Source organism: Neodiprion lecontei, chromosome 2, assembly GCF_021901455.1.
Source record: "Neodiprion lecontei isolate iyNeoLeco1 chromosome 2, iyNeoLeco1.1, whole genome shotgun sequence".
Classification (NCBI taxonomy): domain Eukaryota; kingdom Metazoa; phylum Arthropoda; class Insecta; order Hymenoptera; family Diprionidae; genus Neodiprion; species Neodiprion lecontei.
Window position 1 is genome coordinate 25544366 of NC_060261.1, and position 19709 is coordinate 25564074.

At 36.2% G+C, this 19709-nt stretch overlaps 2 protein-coding genes across 8 annotated transcripts in view; one reads left to right on the top strand and one right to left on the bottom strand.

Moving 5' to 3' along the window:
- The first annotated feature begins 1310 nt into the window (after window positions 1-1310).
- LOC107221014 (lipase member H) lies at window positions 1311-17377 on the top strand. 6 transcript variants are annotated; one of them, XR_006903010.1, is made up of 7 exons: window positions 1311-1451; window positions 11294-11439; window positions 11911-12168; window positions 12261-12491; window positions 12683-12842; window positions 15319-15582; window positions 15688-17377. XR_006903010.1 is itself a non-coding variant. In XM_015659850.2 (6 exons), the coding sequence occupies exons 1-6, from the start codon at window positions 1365-1367 to the stop codon at window positions 15401-15403; spliced, it is 963 nt and encodes a 320-aa protein (XP_015515336.2). In that variant the 5' UTR covers window positions 1315-1364; the 3' UTR covers window positions 15404-15641. The 6 variants fall into 6 exon arrangements, 3 of the variants coding, with proteins under 3 accessions (XP_015515336.2, XP_046588451.1, XP_046588450.1); XR_006903008.1 differs by having other exon boundaries at window positions 1315-1447; XR_006903009.1 differs by lacking the exon at window positions 1311-1451 and adding an exon at window positions 8444-8737.
- Window positions 17378-18935: 1558 nt separating this feature from the next.
- The window catches only part of LOC107221015 (F-actin-uncapping protein LRRC16A), a 95956-nt gene continuing 95182 nt past the window's right edge, over window positions 18936-19709 (bottom strand). For both annotated transcript variants that reach the window (XM_046732493.1, XM_015659852.2), the window contains one exon: window positions 18936-19365. In XM_046732493.1, coding sequence (XP_046588449.1) covers window positions 19340-19365 — 26 coding nt within the window. In that variant the 3' untranslated portion in view covers window positions 18936-19339. The remainder of the gene's footprint in view (window positions 19366-19709) is intronic.

A 19709-nucleotide genomic window follows, 5' to 3' on the forward strand; every position in this document is an offset into this window, starting at 1 on the left:
TGCTATATATACACTCTGTATATATACTATATATGCTATGTATATCCGTGACATATGCGTGCATATTAATTATATTATATACAGAATGTAACTCGTTCAACTTTCAGAATCGCGATATCTCAGAAATGATAATTCTTAGGAAAAAAAGTATACAGATAATTTTTGTGGATAATTTTATGATCTACAATTTTGGTATGAACTACTTTTTTTGATAAAATTAACCGTTAACGAGAAAAATCGAAAAAACCGATGATTTTTGACCTTTGACCTTGAATAACTTTTTTAGCACACATGGGATCGATGGGGACTTTTTTCTTTTTCTTTATAATGGTAAACACAAGATCTCTACCAAATTTCAGCTCTGTCGGAATTTTTGTAATTTGATCACTATTTTTATGACTAAATTGACCGGACTATAGACCAATTGCTCAACTTATCACTTGTTGGAGTTTCTGACTGGAATGCGCTGACACTGTAAATGGAAAAACTCAAAACTTGACATTATAGTCACGCACGCTTGTGCGTTGTGATGTACTTGTTGTAGTGGTTCGATTAAAACTTTGATTTTTATCAAGATCAGCTCGGAAGTTATAATTATTTTCAGTGAACTTATTAAAAATGGATTGACTGTGATATGCAATGTATATTTTGCGGCAATTTTTTAACGGCTCTTTTTGCAATGAGATGCAAAGTTGGAATTCTTGTTAAGCGGTCAAGCAGACCGTCGTGACGGTATCAAGTCGGAGTCTGCGACAGCAGAAAGAATTCGAAAGTAATTGTCATCTTCACTACACCACGCCAATAATTTTAGAATGTTCAACCTATTACCACTGAATTTTTTGAAAGAAAATGCTGCTTCAGTTCAGTCTACGCTTACTAGATCTTTCCTTGACCTAATATTGAGAAACCATGCAGCAACCGGTGCCGAGGTCACTTTTCTAAATGTGGTGGTTAATTATGCGGTATGTAATCAGAATAGGAGCCACTACTAATACATCAAGAGCATTATTGGCTTGTAACCGAACGTTCTGACGCAATTGTAATTATTCCTAATTTGTGACCCAAATATATTATGTCGATGATTAACCGATTTATTGCAACGAAGTTACGGGCCTCCAATTCAAGTCACGCTGCACGTGTATGCATTCGAGAACGTGCGCAACGCTGACATTAACGATATCTACCCAAGGCCAGACACAAACAGCATTATTGTATTAGTGTTTGGACGATAAGTTTAACATTGCAAATCTGTATTTAAAAACGTTCGTTGATAAATATGGGAAACCGGTCGAATGCAGAGACAGTCAATGCGCGGTTGTTTTAACAGGTAATTCGCGCTCCTAATTTTCTCTGAGCAGTAAATTATGCTTGGTGATTTATTGTGTTTACTGTTTGGTTGTTCAACTGTTTTGGGCACCAGTGTCTTGTTCTACCGGTGCTATGAAAAGTGAGTATACAGGGTAAGTTTATTTATAATATAATAAGTCAAAGTCAAACTACGAATGATCCACGTGTCCTGCAAACGATTGAGGGAACACGCCATTCAGAAATTGCCACTTCAATTACGGGGTTCACCGTGCAAGTTATTTTTTATAACCTTAAACGATTACACTCAATATATGAACAATCAAAAGAACACCAGCAATTCCGCCAACTATAGGTAAAGAATTAGATGCTGATATTTTGAATGAGTTGCCATTTTCATTTATTATCATATTGTAAAAGCCATAGAATTCTAGATCTCTAGACCTTACTTTTCATGGGTAACACGTTCATCGGGCTTGCTATTGGATACTTACCTCTATATTTGTACAACTTCTTAGCATCGGATCAGAGATATGAATTAATCTATAATTCTTTGTAAAAAAAATCTTATTGGAAAAGGTTTGATTCTTAGTAAGAAATACCGAATGAATAGAAATTTAAATCATGCAGGAAAAATTATCAAATATTGCCGATTCCAAAATGAGTGTTTATCGAGAGAGTGGTCAAATAATCAATTTTAATTATCTCTACAAATATTGTCTACTTGAAAATAATAAATGTAGCACAAATTCAACTTTAACTGAATGAACTAAATTGAAATGTATCACCTGCATATTTATGCGTCACGTATACGGCTCGGTATATTCAAGGATGAATACAAAATCAACCCTCAAGAGACGAACTGTCGCGGCTTCCCAATTCAGGAACATATGTGTATGTCATACCCGTGTGTCTTTAGTGATTTATATCTTGCAATCAAATGATTCGATTTAAAAATTTTTTTTTGAATCGATACTTCAGACGGTGTAGAAAAAGGGAAAAAGGTGTTTGCGGTATGATTATAAAAAATTCATTAACAATTGTCAAAATGTGATGATTTTCTTAAAAACATCACATTTTTGCGTGTTAGTTTTGGGTGGATCGGTTATGAACAAGGTAAAATGAGTGGATTAATGTTTGACACGATGCCGTTCATTTTTGGCGCGTACAGAGAACAGAACGGATACAGCGGAAAAGAAAACATAATGAACCGATGGTACAATATAGCGTTATACTTCCCGTTGGCGCCAATGTGCTTAAATTTGAAATGACAATGTTTGCCATTCCAACATTGCGAAATTAATGGATCAAAAAATGTTCTTCGATTAAAAAGATACATTTATTTAGCAAGGTAAAGTTAAGAGATTTTGAACTAATAATTCTTGGTTAAGCATAAGAAGTCATTTATTTTTCGGTAATAAAAATACTCTTAAAAGTATAAATATTGTATAATATTAAGAGGATAATTGGATGGTATAATACATTCCACACAAATTTTAGCAGCATGTTCCTTGCACATAAAACGGAATTACGATGCTGAATATCCAAGAGTTATTTCAGCGTTCTGATAACATAAACACTTAAAAAATACACTAAAACACTTGCTTCGCACAAATCATTTCTTTAGTTAAACTGTCAACATAATGACGTTACAAGAGCACTGGGTAGCGTCTACCCATAGACTGACTACACTAGACTCTAATTCAGCTAGTTTTAACATCTCATGATGATTCTGGTGGAGTGTCTGTAGTTGAGATTGTAGACTTTTTTCCCCTACGCGACATTAATTTCCTCAACATTACCATTTATAAGGAACAAACACATAATAATTCATCCCTGGGTATTCCATACACAGTGCTCCACTTGAAGGTTAAAGCTGATGGGTAATGATCGAATGCAAGAGCGTAGGACACTGATCCAATCGACGTTAAGAAAACAAGGGCAAGACTGAGGATAAATAAACAAATATAGGAAAGCAGCAGCCTGATAGAGGTATTCTGAGCTGCGGTAGAGGGATTCAGACTGTGCGAGAGAGATGGAAACAGGTTGTTGACCGTCCGTGGTTTTGAAATCTGCTTCCGTCTCTCGCACACAGCCTGGATCCAAGGTCCCTAGATTAGGAAGGTCAAGACACGCGTGTTCCAGTTTTTCCCACTATGACGTGGTAAAAATTTCTATGCGCGTTCGCCCAAAAAATATCAAACTTACATTACCGCACCGACCAGTTTCGACCAATCTTGCTCAATTTTTTGAGGAGCATCAACGAGTTGCGCCCTTAGTGTCCTGACGTTCTCGAAATAAATAGAAGCACGTATATATTTTGAGGTTAATCATTATGACAAGTCAGGAATCAGAACCACACCGAGTGCTTTCCATTTAGAGCACAATGTGACACAGTGTACAAATTTCTATTGTAAGCGGTCAATCCGGGCAAAGGAACAGACCAGAAATGTTTACACCGTGTCATATTGTGCTCTAAATGGAAAGCATCCATTGTCACACGAAACTTTTGGCGCATTCTCACTCATTTTTTTGCCCACGCGTGTCTTGACCTGTATAATCTAGGGACCTTGCCTGGACCTCTCGATAGCAGCGACACTCGTGGTCACTAGGCGAAACGGCCGGTGCTTCAATAAGAGGACACCCCCACCACTGAAATTTTAACCGAGTTTCCAGACCTGTATGTAAGACCGTGGTGATCCCGTTACATCACGAACGAATACAGCTACGCCAACTTACCGACGAGTGATCACACGATGCCGGTACATCACGAGTCACTGACGAACGACCGCAGTAATGCCGGTCCACTGGGGCCAGCCCCCTGCAACTAGATCGAGCGAAAAAGTAAAAAGAGTAACCTAGTATGTCACATAATTTTAGTTCTTATTGAAGGCGCTAGTAGTGCAGTTGCACGGGTTGCACTCTGTAAAGGCCGTAAAGGTAATCGCGCAAACCGTGCAACTGTACTACTAACGCTCTCTACCGAGTGTGACAACATAGACTCGTTTTCTGAAATACAGAGTTGCAGGGAGCTGACTGGGGCCAACCGTAGTAACGTGATGGCACTAACAGGTAGCAGGGCATTACCAGCAATGCTCACGTCTACGGTAGCGCGTGGACCATTTAAGACGGCAGCAAAATCTCACTTTTCCAGCAAACCCGCGGTTGAGCGCCTGATTAGGTTGCCAATTTACTTTTTGGTCAAAGCAATTGCATCTGCAAAACGTATGGATGGCGGTCAATTTGCTCACCGGAGCGTAGCCGGTAATTTGCGACAATTCATTTGTATTTTCAAAATTAGAATTCCGTATCCCGAATTTAATTTTAACTTTGCTAATTGAATGCATTACGGCCTGAGGTCACATTGTTGTGACTTTTTGAGCCGAATGAAAAGCCTAACTTATAGGAAGCAGATCTAAATAGGGTTTTGATAGCTTACCCTCAATAAAATGTAGCAAAGGTAGGAATACCTCGTCTGTGGCAGGTACTAGATGGGTAGAAACGGCTATGCAGCCCCGCGTCGGCAAATTGGAGTAACGGTAGGGTTATCCGTGTCTGCCAATCAAGGACGACAAAATTAGGGAGTAATTACTTCCTTTCCTTATTCATCCAGAGCTCCAAATATTTCAAAATCACCTTTAATTAATAATCTACTGGACAAAGACACTTCACCGGTACTGGATTTGAAGTGCATTCAACACATCAAAAGCAGTAACCGTTACAATATCTTTGTAGAAAACAATAATATTGACAAATATCTGACGCGCTGCTCAAAACAAAATAGATTGGTTTTACATAATGCCTTGGACCCAACGATGGTATAGCTAAATAAGACCAACCATCGCATATGGCACTAGGCCAACTCACTTAAATAAATGGCTGTAGACCGATCTATAGCGGATCTCTCCAGAGGGAAATAAAATAAGAAATTGTTAGTAATTATCCCTAAGCATTCTCCCGGAACATGCAATTCAAAAATGCCCACCATCTTGGGGTAATCTGTCAAATTGTTAAAAACCTTAAATAAGATAATGGCATCAACGTAACTTCTGTACGAACCAAGGGAACAGATATTTAGAGTTCTCACAATACCGGCATAATCGTGGTTCTTCAAAGTCGGAGGTCTACCCAATATAAATGCCATCTCTTTGAAGAACTTATGCTGAACCCTTTGAAGTGAAATTAAATGAGAGTCATAATAAGGAGACTAGATAGTGCATGCATAGAGCAACAACGGTCGAACTAGTGTGATATATATAAAGATAGTCTTTATTTGGGGATCTGAAAAATTTTCATTGTGACGCCGCCCAGACCTGTTCCAAATCGTGAGAAAAAAATGTGTAAATTTTCAAGGTGGCTATATCAATGGGCACGGGCTTCAACGCATAAATGCAATGAATTCTGATGAATATAAGTATTTCTTTTGTCAAATTCGAATTGTTTGTGTAAAAGTATGAACAATTTAAATCTTCAGTTATTTTTTCATCACGGTTCTTAATCGATTTTTCCTAAATAATATATTGCTTAAAAATATGAATATTTGCAGCCAAGCGGTTTTTATCTGTTCAGCCTCTTATTATTTGGCAAAAATCGATTAAGAACTGTGATGAAAAAAAAATTAAAGGTCTGAATTGTATATATTTGTACATGAACAATTCGAATTTGACAAAAAAAAATGTGCTTATTCTTTGCATTCACTGGTTGTGGTCCATAATGCTGTAGGGACTTGAAACGTGACACAGATTTTTTTTTTAATTTGGAACAGGTCTGGGGGGCGTCACAATGAAAATTTTTTCGACCCCCAAATAAAAATCACCCTAATATATATTTCACCTCGCAAGGCAACGTAATTCCCTTATTATTCTCAATTTATAAGATTTCTTGACTATTACCGACTTTCGTGGGTTCCCTGGTGTGTCACTACTTTTATGAATTCATTGACGCCAAGCGGACATCCATTGAATAAATAAACGTTCAAAGTAGGAAGTTCTAGTTATTATTTTGCGTAATCCGAATTTATAAAAACATGGGAAGAATAAAAGTGCAGATTTTACTTGAAACTACAGGAAAAGTGGACTCATTAGGTTTTTTGATAAAATACACTTCGTAAATGCAAAATTTGCTCTAGAAGCAATGAATACTACTGTGTGCAAAGGAAAATGTACTAAATTTATAGTAAAAAATATAGTTGACAAGGGTGCTCTTTTTACCAAAAACCGTGATGTGTCCCTCTTTTCCTGCAGTTTTGAGTGAAATCTGCTTTTTTTCTTCTCTCTGTGAATTATTATGTAATGGTACCAGATTGAAAATGGCACTGAAGAAAACGTATTTCGACAGTTCACGTATAATCGACCTTACCAAAACCCTAATCTTCGCTGAACTTTGTAAATTTTGTTTAATATTACTTGAAAATCAACGATGCTGCAAGATCATGTGGACGATGCAGCTATAATACACATTCACCAAGATATAGTTGAACAATGAGATCTCGAACTTCGGATAAACGAATTCATCAACCTTATCAACTGCAGAATAGTAACTTTAAGTACATCGAAGTGAAATCAGAGTGTAGTTTATATAGGAAAGATTGAAAAGTTTAACCGTGTTATTTTATACTAGTCAAGAATAACCTCGGTTCTACACCTCGGAAATGTAAGTCCGCCGCTCCTGCCTGTCCGTAGACCCTGCATTGTACTAGATCCAATCAATAACCCGATCATGGTCTGGAAGACTCACTCGATACTGTAAATGCATCACAAGTGGAGCTTGAGCTTCTCTGTTGCTGCTGTTTTTTTTTTTTATCGTGTTTCGGATGTAAAGAGATGAGGTTCTCTGCCGAAAGGTCAGTACCAGTGCGTAGGAATAGGCAGGACATTTCAAAGCTCACACCAAGCCGGATCGAAGTCCACATAATTCTTTCGTTATTTATGATTTAACGTTTTGATTAATTAACTTTCGATCTACGTACTCTCGCAGTTACTCACGCTTTAACTGATTTACTGTACAATATCACATGCGCAACTTTGCGATAACTTAATTCGATAGATAAGAATAATTTCAAAATTAATGGGAGACGGTTTAGACGGTAGAAGGCCCCAGAGCTTATATCTGTAGAGACAGGACTAGAGTTCAATTGTAACTATTTTTATATACTCTTTGCCACAAGACAAGAAGAGAGCAGGGAGAGGAAGCGACGGAGAAGGATTAAAGATCGGTGTTGACACTTCCGCTTACTCGGTGTCACGTTTTCTCCCATACATATTGGTACCCGCGCTTTATCATCTTTGGAGGTGAGCGCTACCTGATTGGGTCCAAGGATTGAAGTCACACATTCTAAATTTCTTATCACAGCAAATAAAAAGTTTGAACAACATGACTTTTATGTAAACCAGTGTAAGGTCATGCAAACTTGACAGGTACAGCTTCTACGTGTCATTTTCCCTCTAAAGAATGATAATTTCGTGACAGTAGATGAAGATGAGTGGCAGTTCACGACAAATTAAATTCAGTTTCAAAACTCTGGTCTCACAATTGATTAAGAGTTTTACAAGCTCTAATTATCTCGGATAGATCTCGAATATCTGTAGAATCTCCATTAGATGCAATTCTTTTTAGTTTAAGCTGATCAACCTCTATTCTAGGACGCTCTGGTTGTCTCTAATTTTTAAAATTTGTTTTTGTAAAGTCTTCAACTTTGATTTTTCCATAAAAAGATTCAGTCTTAGCCTTTTCATAATTCAACGATTTTTCTCGTCTCCAAAACCTGCATCAGACTTTTCTATTTCAGAGTTAAGTTGACTCTTGAATTCTTGAAGTTTTGATAGAACGTATCTTGAACAGGTGTAGAAAATTTATAAGTCGCTAATTTAAATGAAGTTTCACCAGTACCATCATCGTCATTCTTATTTGCAGACAATAGTACGAATTTTCGTTTTTGTCTACCTGTCAATTTGAAAATAATACGAGAACTATCAAATCTGACTATTTCGTTAGAAATATTTCTACAACAAACTGAATACATAAAATGTGATGAGATACAAAAGTCGTTGGTAAAAAAATTATTTTACAGCTGTTACGGAAAAGACTGTATTGTTGGCATTAGAAGGGAATTTAGGATCGTTGGCGATCACTTCCGTCTTGTTCTCAGGTAGAGATTTGCATTTAATTTTGAAATAGGAGGTGGTGACCTGCACGAAACGATCTGCGGCACCTACTAATATTCCGTTCGTTGAACAAGACGCAGGGTAGCATAACTGAATGAAGTATATGACGTATTGTAACGTCTTTGGCCGCCAAGCTGACCCGCGGAACGGGCAACCTGTCAGCAAATACACGGACAGGCAAAGGCAACGAATGCAGACACAACGATGGACTTAAGCTCAGAGCATAGAGTAGAAGGAGACAAATCTCTTCCGTATTTCTCCGTGAGAAAGTGATCCCATTTTTTGGGAAAAAAGGTGGTGCTGTTAACAGTGTGGAACTGCTATTTTCCGACTAGCGGGAACATTCGAATGGATTTAATTTGCAATACAAAACCAATAAAATTTATGGAAGAAGGTAGTATAGAACGCAACTGGTATATAATACGCAGACTCACTGAAAATGTTCATCATGTGTCAAATCATGAAATGGTTTGAAAAAATTCAGCGTGTAATTTATTACGTGATTTATCTTGTAAATTCGATGCAATACATAAGAAATCACATAATAAATTACGAAAGCCCGAATCATCAAATATACTAGATCGAAATTCATATAGTTCACGATATAGTTGATTATATGATTTTTAATCTAGTATACCTCATGGTTCGTGCTTTCGTAATTTATTATGTGATTTCTTATATATATGTTTTATCGAATTTACGAAATGAATCATGTAATAAATTACACGTCGAATTCTTTCAAAACATTATATGATTAGACACATGAATATTTTCAGTATGGAACTGTATTACGAATAATCTTATAATTTAACAAATATAGCGACTTCTCTTTCACTTACTTTACCAGTGATTGTAAAAAAAAGTTTGTTACTACGAAATACGCAACTTTATGCATGAGTATCGTAAAATTTATGATAATTTGTGTAACATACAACCGGTGCCAACGTAAATTAGGAGTTAGCTGTACTGTGGATCTACTTTTTTTGGTGATGTTCAGTGGGCTGTAACTCAAAACAGCCAACGAAAATAAATTTGTATTGATTAAAGAAATCAATTTAATTCAGTATCGATAAATGAAAATATTCTTTTATTAGATATACTTGTGAAAAAAGTATACGTTATTGAAGTGTGCAATATGCTTTAGTTTATATTTATGCGCTAGGTGAGTCTATGACTGCTTTCGTAGCAGTCAAGCTTTTTCTTTTTTTTTTTTTTTGCTATGAATAGCATTAAAATAACATCGAGAAATTACGGACGTTTTACCCATTGTGTATTTTATTGACAAAAAGTGTTATTTATTAATACTTCATATGACATGACCCAACTACAATGCAATCTTCTATAGTGCGGTTATGTTGCCCCGAATGTCGAGATAGGTATGTATGTGCAATGACTATGGTCAATTGGAAGTGAGCGGTTCTACGCTGTTAATAGCGACACCTATACTCTGGTCCCTGAATTTTCTTTTTTTTTCTGCAATGGTTTGTATATCGTTAGCACGGCCAAAATTTTCGTTCGCACAAGTACAAAATCCGAAATATTTTTAAAAAAATTTTTGTGAAACTTGAGGGGCCAACTTCACACAGGTATTCCAGAGCCCTTTCGATATCATAAAGTACTTCACAATAGTAGTCTGAGGTGTGCTGCAGAGAACGCCATTCGTAGACGTTTCCGAGAAAAAATAAATTGAAAATTACAGTTGTATTAAGTGACGTCGAAGCGCTCGGCTACCACGCTGCTGGCTCGGGTTCGATCTCGGTGTCGGTACTCTTTTTTTCACAATGCAAGTTACTAATTTAAAGGGAAGGTGCTACGGAATAAGTATAATACAAGGCTATAATTCATTATACAACATAATTTATTTTTCGAAAGGTAACGTAAGTGTAAGGCTGTCAATCAGTCATCGCTATCGCTCGCATTTTCGGCGCAGCTGGTGCATTTGTGCGAATGATATTTATCTTAAAAACAGGTGAGGGACAAATTTTTTTCGCACCAGGCGCATAATATAAAAGCAACGCTCATGCAATGCATGCGCAATTTTTTCTCAACATCTGTAACGGAAAGTAATAGCCTTGTAACTTGTTCCGTAGCACCTTTCCTTTAAATGAGTAACATGCATTGTAAAAAAAAAAAAGTACCGACGCCGTGATTGGACCCGGGCCGGTAGCGTGGTGTGGTGGAGTACTTCGACATCAGTTGTTACAACATTAGTGGTATATGAGTTCAGCGATAATTTTCAATAGTTTTTTTTCTCAGAAATGGCTGCGAATGACGTTCTCTGCAGCACACGTTACAATTAGACTACTATTGAGAAGTACTTTATGATATTAAAACGGCTTTGGAATCGGTGATCCAATATTCGCGCCCTCTCCTTGTCAGAGTGATCCAGAAAGTAAAATTTAAATAGCCTACAATTAGAAATATTTAGCTATTTACAACTTATAATTTTTCACAATTTCACTTGAATCGATTAGGAATAGCAACCTAAGAATTACGGTATAAATTTAATTATCAGTTTACTTTATATTTAAATCATTTGTATTTTTCTTTTGTTATCGTATACATTTACAATGCAATTCAAGCACTTATATAATTTTCATTGGTATTGACTTTATCAAATATTAAACATTTAAATCTAACCATTTGTTTGCTCATTTGACGAACTAATTTTGTTAATCAAAATTCATATCACAAAGACGTCTTGAGAATAGGGCGTATGTGCACCGCGTTCCATCTTTCATGAATTTTTGGCTATTTTCAATAATATTTATGAATGAATTATGAATGACATTTTGTGACATAATGATTAAACATTTACTTTTCAGAACAACTGACGAGTACAGTGACATAGAATCAGGGAATGCGACGAACCTGATAAATCTATTCAACAACGCGTCACTCTCCTTAACGGTTTTCGTTCCCGGTTGGCAGGAGGATTGTCGCAACAAGAGCTCATTGACGATCACGTCAGGTATTTCACCAAAATCCGCTACAACATCTGCAATATAATTACACTGGTTAACAAAATTTTGTAACAAGAAAGGTGCTTACTAATTTTTAAATAGCTATCTACTCTCATTATAAAACCATATTTATTTTGATTCGATCAGGTCTAGTTTTTGTGTTACAGCTACTGCCGGTAAAATTGAATGTTCATCGTTTTGACTTACCTTTGTTGATTTAGGGTGTTTTGCTATTTAGTAAATGAACAAAATGATTATAGATGAGCGTTTATTGTATGTAACCTCATTTTTGTTCGTAAAAACTGTATTTTTAGAAGAACTAAAAAAATCATTATACAACACAACTATTCGTACCTAAGACATTCTAATATCAATTTTATTATACTTCACCTTGTCCCTAACATAGTCGGTTAAAAGTTTTCATGTTACACACAAAAAATGAAATTTCGTTGACCGGTGTTATCTCCGTGTTTCCACAGCTCTACTATCACTCGATACTGGTGGACATATCTGCTGCTTTGACTGGAGCGCAATTTCTAAGCTCGATTACGTGTCAGCTGCGGTCAAAGTGCCGGAAGTCGGAAACATCTTGGGCAGAGATATGGCAAGCATTTCGGATATGGGTTTTGCGATAGACCAGCGTTGGTTTATCGGCTTCTCAATGGGAGCACATGTCGCTGGATGTGCGGGGCAACATCTAATTCAAACAAATCATTCACGACCCACACGAATTACTGGTAGCCGCAAAGTTGTTGAATTACTCCAGCGGATACAAAAGTCTGCAGCTTAATTGTAACGTCAGCCATGTGATGAAATCTCCTATTTATAGGCCTGGATCCGGCTCTTCCACTCTTCTATCCGCCATTCAACGTCCATAACTCCTGCCGTTTGAATTCTTCCCAGTCTAATTTGGTCGACGTCGTGCATACGGATGGCGGAGTTTATGGCGTTCTTGATCCAATTGGAACCTGTGATTTCTTCCCCAATTCGGGAGTTCGTTACCAAAAAAAGTGTCCCTGGTTACCAAACACATTTAATATCAATGAAATACTCCCAACATGTGAGTACGATGGTTAAATAAATCTAGATTCTAAGGAAATACATTTTTGTATACCAATATCCTGATAATAGCGGCTTAGAAAAATATTTAAATGTAAAATTGCCATAATTGTAGTTATCAAACACATCATTTTTTATAACATTAACATATTACGAGATTCGATTACTCATAGATGTAGTAAACGTTTCCAGATCGATGTAGCCATGACAGATCTTGGATGTATATGGGAGAGGCGATAAGAAACAAGAGCTCACATTTAGCGGTACAGTGCGACGATGCTGAAGATTTTTACAACAATTCTTGTAGTGGGAATTTGATAGTCGCGCTGGGCTTTTACCTCCACTTTAAATCGTAAGTCATTGCTAAATATTTTTATGGGAAAAACATTTCATTGAAAATAGCGAAAGACGTGGAAATGGAACCACATATCATATATTTTTCACCCCTACAGTACGTATTATTTCAAAAACATTGCAGCAACGTAAAGATTGTGAGATTTGTGATATTTTAGATATATTCCAGCGACCTAACTTTGCAAGCTTCAGAATAATTTAAGAACGTTGTAGCAACGTAATGTCACAAGGTTTGAAATGTTCCGGGAACGTAACTTTACGTAAGTTGAAATATATTCCCGAGTAGCACACTTTTGAAAATGACGACTAACATTTGATTTATTTGTTGCCTTAGGCTAACCTTTATTATCATTATGGAGCAATTGCTTGCATGTATCCTACAAACAAAATCCCAGTTACAACTGGGCATATCGAGTGAAGCCGGATTCAACATTCGATCGATATGAATTCGCCATCTTAGACGCGTAACTTAAGAATCTAGTAGCGAATGAACACTTCCTTTAAGATTATTAAAACTGTCATAATATCGACAGATAGAAAATTTGACTGAGAGTTTTTAGAAAGTTGGTAAAACGGTGACAATTTACTTGAACGATGTGGTAATGATCGCAGGTTGTAAGCCAAAAGCTGAAGTTGTGCAGTGTGGCGACCATATGTCAACGAATATCTTTAAAAAGGTCAAGATCAAGATAGCGATTAAACAAAAATTAGACATCGTACAGAACCCGCCATGCCGAATGTAATGACATCAAAAAGATCTGGTGATATCGAAATTTTTACAGTTTTGTATTACTATTTTTTAACGACGAATAAATTAATAGTTGACTTGTACACCATTGAATGTAAATTGACAGCCGAGCGGACATTTGTGAACGTATGGTTGACATGTAATCAATTATTGGCTTCCAATCGCTCTCTTCATCAGTCTCCGCTTAGTTGACTCCATTTTCCGCCGACACTAAAAAGGGAGTTATCCTAGGTTGATTTCTCCGATTTGATTTTTTTTGTAATATTTTATAGTAGACTAAAAACTAAGCGACACCAATTTTTTTATTTTTTTTCCATTTGCCACTCAACAGTTTGAGGGGGTGAAATCACCCTCCAAATTAAGACATGTCAAGGGGCGATTTGACAGTTTCACCCATAAGAACTTTATATTTTTGTACCAATTCAACTGGAAAAGTTTTCTCATAACGAGAAATAAAAAATGAAAATTTTCTCAATTGTTTGGAGGGATAGCGCTAGATTTGGATTATTGATATGGGATCCGCGAATTAGTGAGAAATGGCAATAGTGAGAAAGCGGGATGATGACTGAAATAGATGATGATTAAATAACAATAAAGGATATTTTATTGTTAGTTGAGAAAGATACAAGGCGATACGATCTGCATCGCAAGAGAACAGAACGACAACCGAGGTTTTCAAAGGCGAGAGAATACACAGATGATACGCAGATATGATTTTGCGGCTGATTAGTTTCGAGGCGTGACACGGCCAAGCGGCTAGATTTGAGGTAGAGAAATAGGTAAGCATTGCACGCGAGTGTGAGTACATGTGTGAGGACGATTTTAAACAGCGAGTGAAATGAGACAATAATGCGCGCGATAGAATACTTTGATTCGAACTGTCGAGTTCGCTACTTTGCCGAAACCTCAATTTAAAAAAGAAACTGCCAAATTGCCCCCAGACATATCTTACCTTGGAAAGTGGATTCACTCCCTTAAATTGTTTAATGGTAGATAAAAAAAAAAAATGGGTGCGTGTACTTATGTACGCGCGTGAGAAGTTATACTTCTTTGGCATCATTAAATAATACATACGGATAACTAACCTCAATTATATTGGAGCACTTGAAAAAGTATTTTAGCACAATTTTTTCACTAATATTCACAAATAGTAAATAATATTAATCCAAATATTCAATTTAAATCACTACTGAATATATTTTATTGCCACATATATAATTCGCACTTGTATGAAAATAAAACACGTGTTGTGACTGTAAAAACTAAAACCATGTGGATAAATATTATAAATAAATATGAAAACAGTAATCAGAGGCGACAAGCGTACCAACATGCGCGACTAAGAGAGGTTTTATTTCTATTTCGTTGGTAACTTTTTTTCGAGACTTAATGAATTCGGTTCAGTGGGCAACTTCATCCTGTTAATTTTGTGTTACAGTGATGTGCGCGCATCTTGAAATTTCACTCTCATCAGTTTTTCATAACGCGCCTAAAGAAGTATAACTTCAATAAGTGTCGCTTAGTTGTTAGTCTACTATAACATGATACAAAAAAAAAAAAAATCGGAGAGATTGACCTGAGATACCTTCCTTGTAAGTCAAATATATGTCGACCGTGTGTTACTTGGGTTGCAAAACTATATTTTACTGCGTGATAATTTATCATACTATGGTTGTTTGGAAATGGACTGAATGAAGCATTCTGAAATAATCATTATTCTTGCCAGGTGCTCTGGAACGTATTACTATGAGACAAACGGAGAGCCTTTCTATGGTAGGGGTAAAAAGGGCACGTACCCCAACAGCTCTTAATTTTAGTTCATCGTAACGTGGGAAAGAGAATTAAGCAGAAAGTATGATTCGAACCTTGAATAGCATACGTAAGCCGAAGAGAAACGAAGATAGAGACGGTCAAACTACCTTATAAAAACCAAATACACTTGCAAGAACTGAATAAGATAAGTTGATCCTGATTGGATCACAAAACTCGTGTAAGCATATTTACCCCATACTTATTGAAAATATATCATTACTGAATCGTGTACAATTATTCCTAATCGTGCATTTTCTGTTTTACCTTCGACATACCTGTTTAGAAATAGAGGAAGTTCGGTAATTTTAATCCTACAAGGTTGGCTGAAGGCGAAGGTTTTGAGAACACATGCAGATCGAAATAAAGAGTGAGATTCATTTTAATGATTCGCTTTATTCCGCGTTTAGATCAGTACTGAGGATGCAGCTGATGTGAGAGAATCACGAACAGTACTTAGAACTAAGGCAATATTCAGGAAGGTATGAATTAGTGCCTCAGTTACCCAAGATGCAAAGCGCGACTTTGGTCAGCTGAGCTTAGTGGAGTGAAAATTTTTACGGTAAGATGACTTTGAAAAATGCCTTCCCCCTAGTCCCTCACGCTACTTCATAGCGCAATCGTCCAATCTGCCAGCCGTCAATTTCCAATTTCGCCGAATAGTTCATAGTTTTTGTACGCAAAGCTGACAGTTTGGTAGCTGAAACAACTGTGATAGGCAAGGGGACAGTTCGACAGAGTTTCAGCCGTCTGCTACAGATGGCACGGGAATCGCGCCACACACGGAATCTTTTGGGCACGGTCTTATATACAGGTCTGGAAACTCCATTGGAGGGGATATGTCGCTTATTGAAGCAATTTTTGTGTTCAGTAGTCGCCACTAGGTTCGTTACGATCTTATTAACAGCGGCGGCGGGGCCGGGAGGGTCCAGACAAGACCGTGGTATTCGCATATAGGTATAGGTAAGAAATGTAAGTTCGAACTCTTCGCAGGCGACGAAATGGTTATGTGTAAAGTGATAATATAGATTGCGTAGTACGAACTTTGAACGAAATCTTGAACTTACTGGCAAACTGGTTGAATAGAAACCCACTGAAATCGAGGTAATGGCCTATTTGCACACAGTACATTAGCCCACAGCAACTTTAGCCGACGGTACTTTTACGTGCCATTTGTTTGTGCAAGGCCTGTACCCTGTTAGCACATGACCCCGTTGCACACAAGAATTTTAAAAGATGGCACTATTGCACACAATATTTGTGTACACTAGTTTTGATGTCCGGTGTGCTGTAGCTATCAGCCAACTCCCATAACTCCTACAAAAAATTTGAGAAGGTGACTGTGACAGGGTTCGAAAGAGTTAGGCTTCCACACTTCCATACATAGATACACTATCTACTGTAGCTACGAAACATTCAATCTCCGTACCCCTTATAATAAATTGCAAAAGGTGACTGTGACATGGTTAAAAAGAGTTAGGCTTTCGTGCACTGCGACTGAAAGATATATTTCACAGCCAAACCACTTATAAAAAAAGTAACACAGTTGACTATGATAGGGTTAGATATATTTTTTCATACAGGATCTTCCTCATATTTTTCACCTCAAAAATTTTCCCGCCTCACCATGGATAGAAGTGTTGTGTGCAGAAGTATCATATGCAATGGTGCCATATGCATAAGTGTCGTAACATCGAAATTTCAGTGTACAAATGCGTCGTGTGTTCACGTGTGTCGCAGTCGTGCACAAACAAATGGTGTGTGAAAATGCCACGAGCTAAAGTTCATGCGGGTTGATGCGCCGTTTGCTAAGTGTACCCTCTCAAAATCGATATAAAAATACAGTTTCAATGTGATGTGAATCTAGGAAAAACGATCTTTATAACAGCTTTGATATTTGCGTAGGAAACGATAAAATCTAAGAAGTTGAAGAAACTAAATATTTAAGCATAATGACGAAACGACACTTTACTTTCGAAAAGCATACTTGGCACATCACAAAAAAGTAGAATCAAATAAAAAATTATATACGCATAATGTTTCACATTAAAACAATACAAGGATGAAAAAAAAACATCAGTTTTTAAACTATTGTCGAATTTATCCCTTCTGTCTGATGATTTAACTGGAGTGATTTTATAATAGTTGTATTGCTGGAAGATAAATTTGAATAAATATAATCACAAAATCAGTTTACAAGATGTTTGTTAAATAATCATTAATCACATGTAGGTATAATATACATATTTGATTACATAAAACCCCCAATCGTAAAGTCTTACTTAAAATCAAAAGTTTAACAAAAAAGTTCATTTAAAAATGTGTCTGTTTATAATCGATTTCTATATGTATATATATATACTATATGGCACAATAAATTTAAAAATGGAATGGACTTAGAGATAATTCAATATAAATAATAAACATCCAGATATATTGTATTTCGGATTGATTTTTTTTTCTTTGCTCAATCTGTAAATTTCCATGTTCATTAAAAGGATTGAAAAAAAATTTACATATTTACAAATATCTGTATTACGACTTGAAACTAAAATAATAGTCAAGAATTATAGGTAAATTCGATTTTCGTATTATATTATACAATACTATTTAATCGGTGAAATCGTTTAATAGTTTATAAAGATAATGCTGAATACGATTCGAAAAAGTGTATTTGTATAGAGTTAACGACGTTACGTTTCAGCAAATTTCATGAACTATTATGGTATTAAATTTGTCAAACAAGTGGTTCTCAACTACCAACAACGATCAATACTGCCGAGATAAGTGGACATGAATGCGAAAAAAATTATTTTTTTTCAAGAAGGTTGATTGGCCAAAAATCTTTACTATTCACTAATGTTATTACGAGATGGTCGTAGATTAAGTATCGACCAAATTAGTATATTCGCAAACCACGAACATCTAAGTAAAAAACTGAAAAATAGGAAGTACTGGAATTATTAAAAAAATCTTAGATATGTATGCGTCATTTCGAATAGCTTCCAAATGGTTCAAAATCTAGTAGCTTCGTTCAATTTCACTCTACAATGGCTCGCTTCATTCAGAAGACCATTTTCTACAGAAGCAATATTCTTTTTTTCCAATAATCGATTCAATATTGTCATTTGTTGAGTTGTGCGCTCAGAGCGACTTTGTGTATACATCGGCAGCTTGTGTGCTACGAAGGTATGTTGCGTATGAACAGCAATCATGTACTGGGAATGGAATATCTTAACATTGATCATAATCAATACTGATGCAATATATAATAAAATTGATTATTTAATGATGCCAACATGATTAAAACAAACTGTTTCAATGATTTTATAGAAAATAGTCTTCTGCATAAAATGAACCATCGTAGAGTGAAATTGAAAGAATCTATTAGGATTTCAATGATTTTGAGGTGATTTACGGTGAAGCAGTTTTGATGTTTGTATTTTTCAAGAGATATTTGTAGCTCACAATATAATATTTTGATAAATACTTAATTTACGACCATGTTGTAATAAAATAGATATTTTTTTTTAATCGATTTTCCGGCAACCAACCACCTTGAAGTATTTTTCTTTCTTTTTCAACTCAAGCTAGTATTAATATCATTTTGGGGTCGGTATTGCATGTGAGCAAATATGTGCGAAATCGGCACATGAGCAGTAATTGTCATGCATAGAAGAACTCTATGAAATAATTACTAGATTTTGTATTCAGCAATTTTCTCAATATCCTATTTAGTATCAAGATAGATAATAAATTACTAATTATGTTCGCGTGTGCTACATTATCTAAATAATACCACTATTCGATTTTCGTTTATTAATTATATTAACTTAAACTATAGTTGTTGCTAAACGTCAACGATGTCGTTGTCATAGTTGAAATCCGAGTCACGTAATAGCGAAATCCGACGCTGCTTGACGGCGGTGCTGTTCTCTTCAACCATTTTCCTCACTTCCCCGTCCTGTGATCAGAATAATTAAATTTAACGTTATTGTTTTTGACTCGCATAGTGAATTGAGAAATCTTTCCCTTTAGTTATCATCTCGGTTGAGTAAATACAATTGAAACTGGTTCATAAAATATCAGTGAGAGTAAATCGGAATAACAAATCAGAATTTTTCTGAATTAATCCGTCGAAATACATTTGTGACTAATAATACACGCATACAAAAGAAAGTTTGTTGTCAGAGGGACCAGCCAACCATACCTACATGTTGAATCTAGTGTAAAAATTGCCCCATCACCCCCAGATCATGGGTTACATTGTGAATTTCTCTAAACATGGAACAACGTATCCTGGTACAA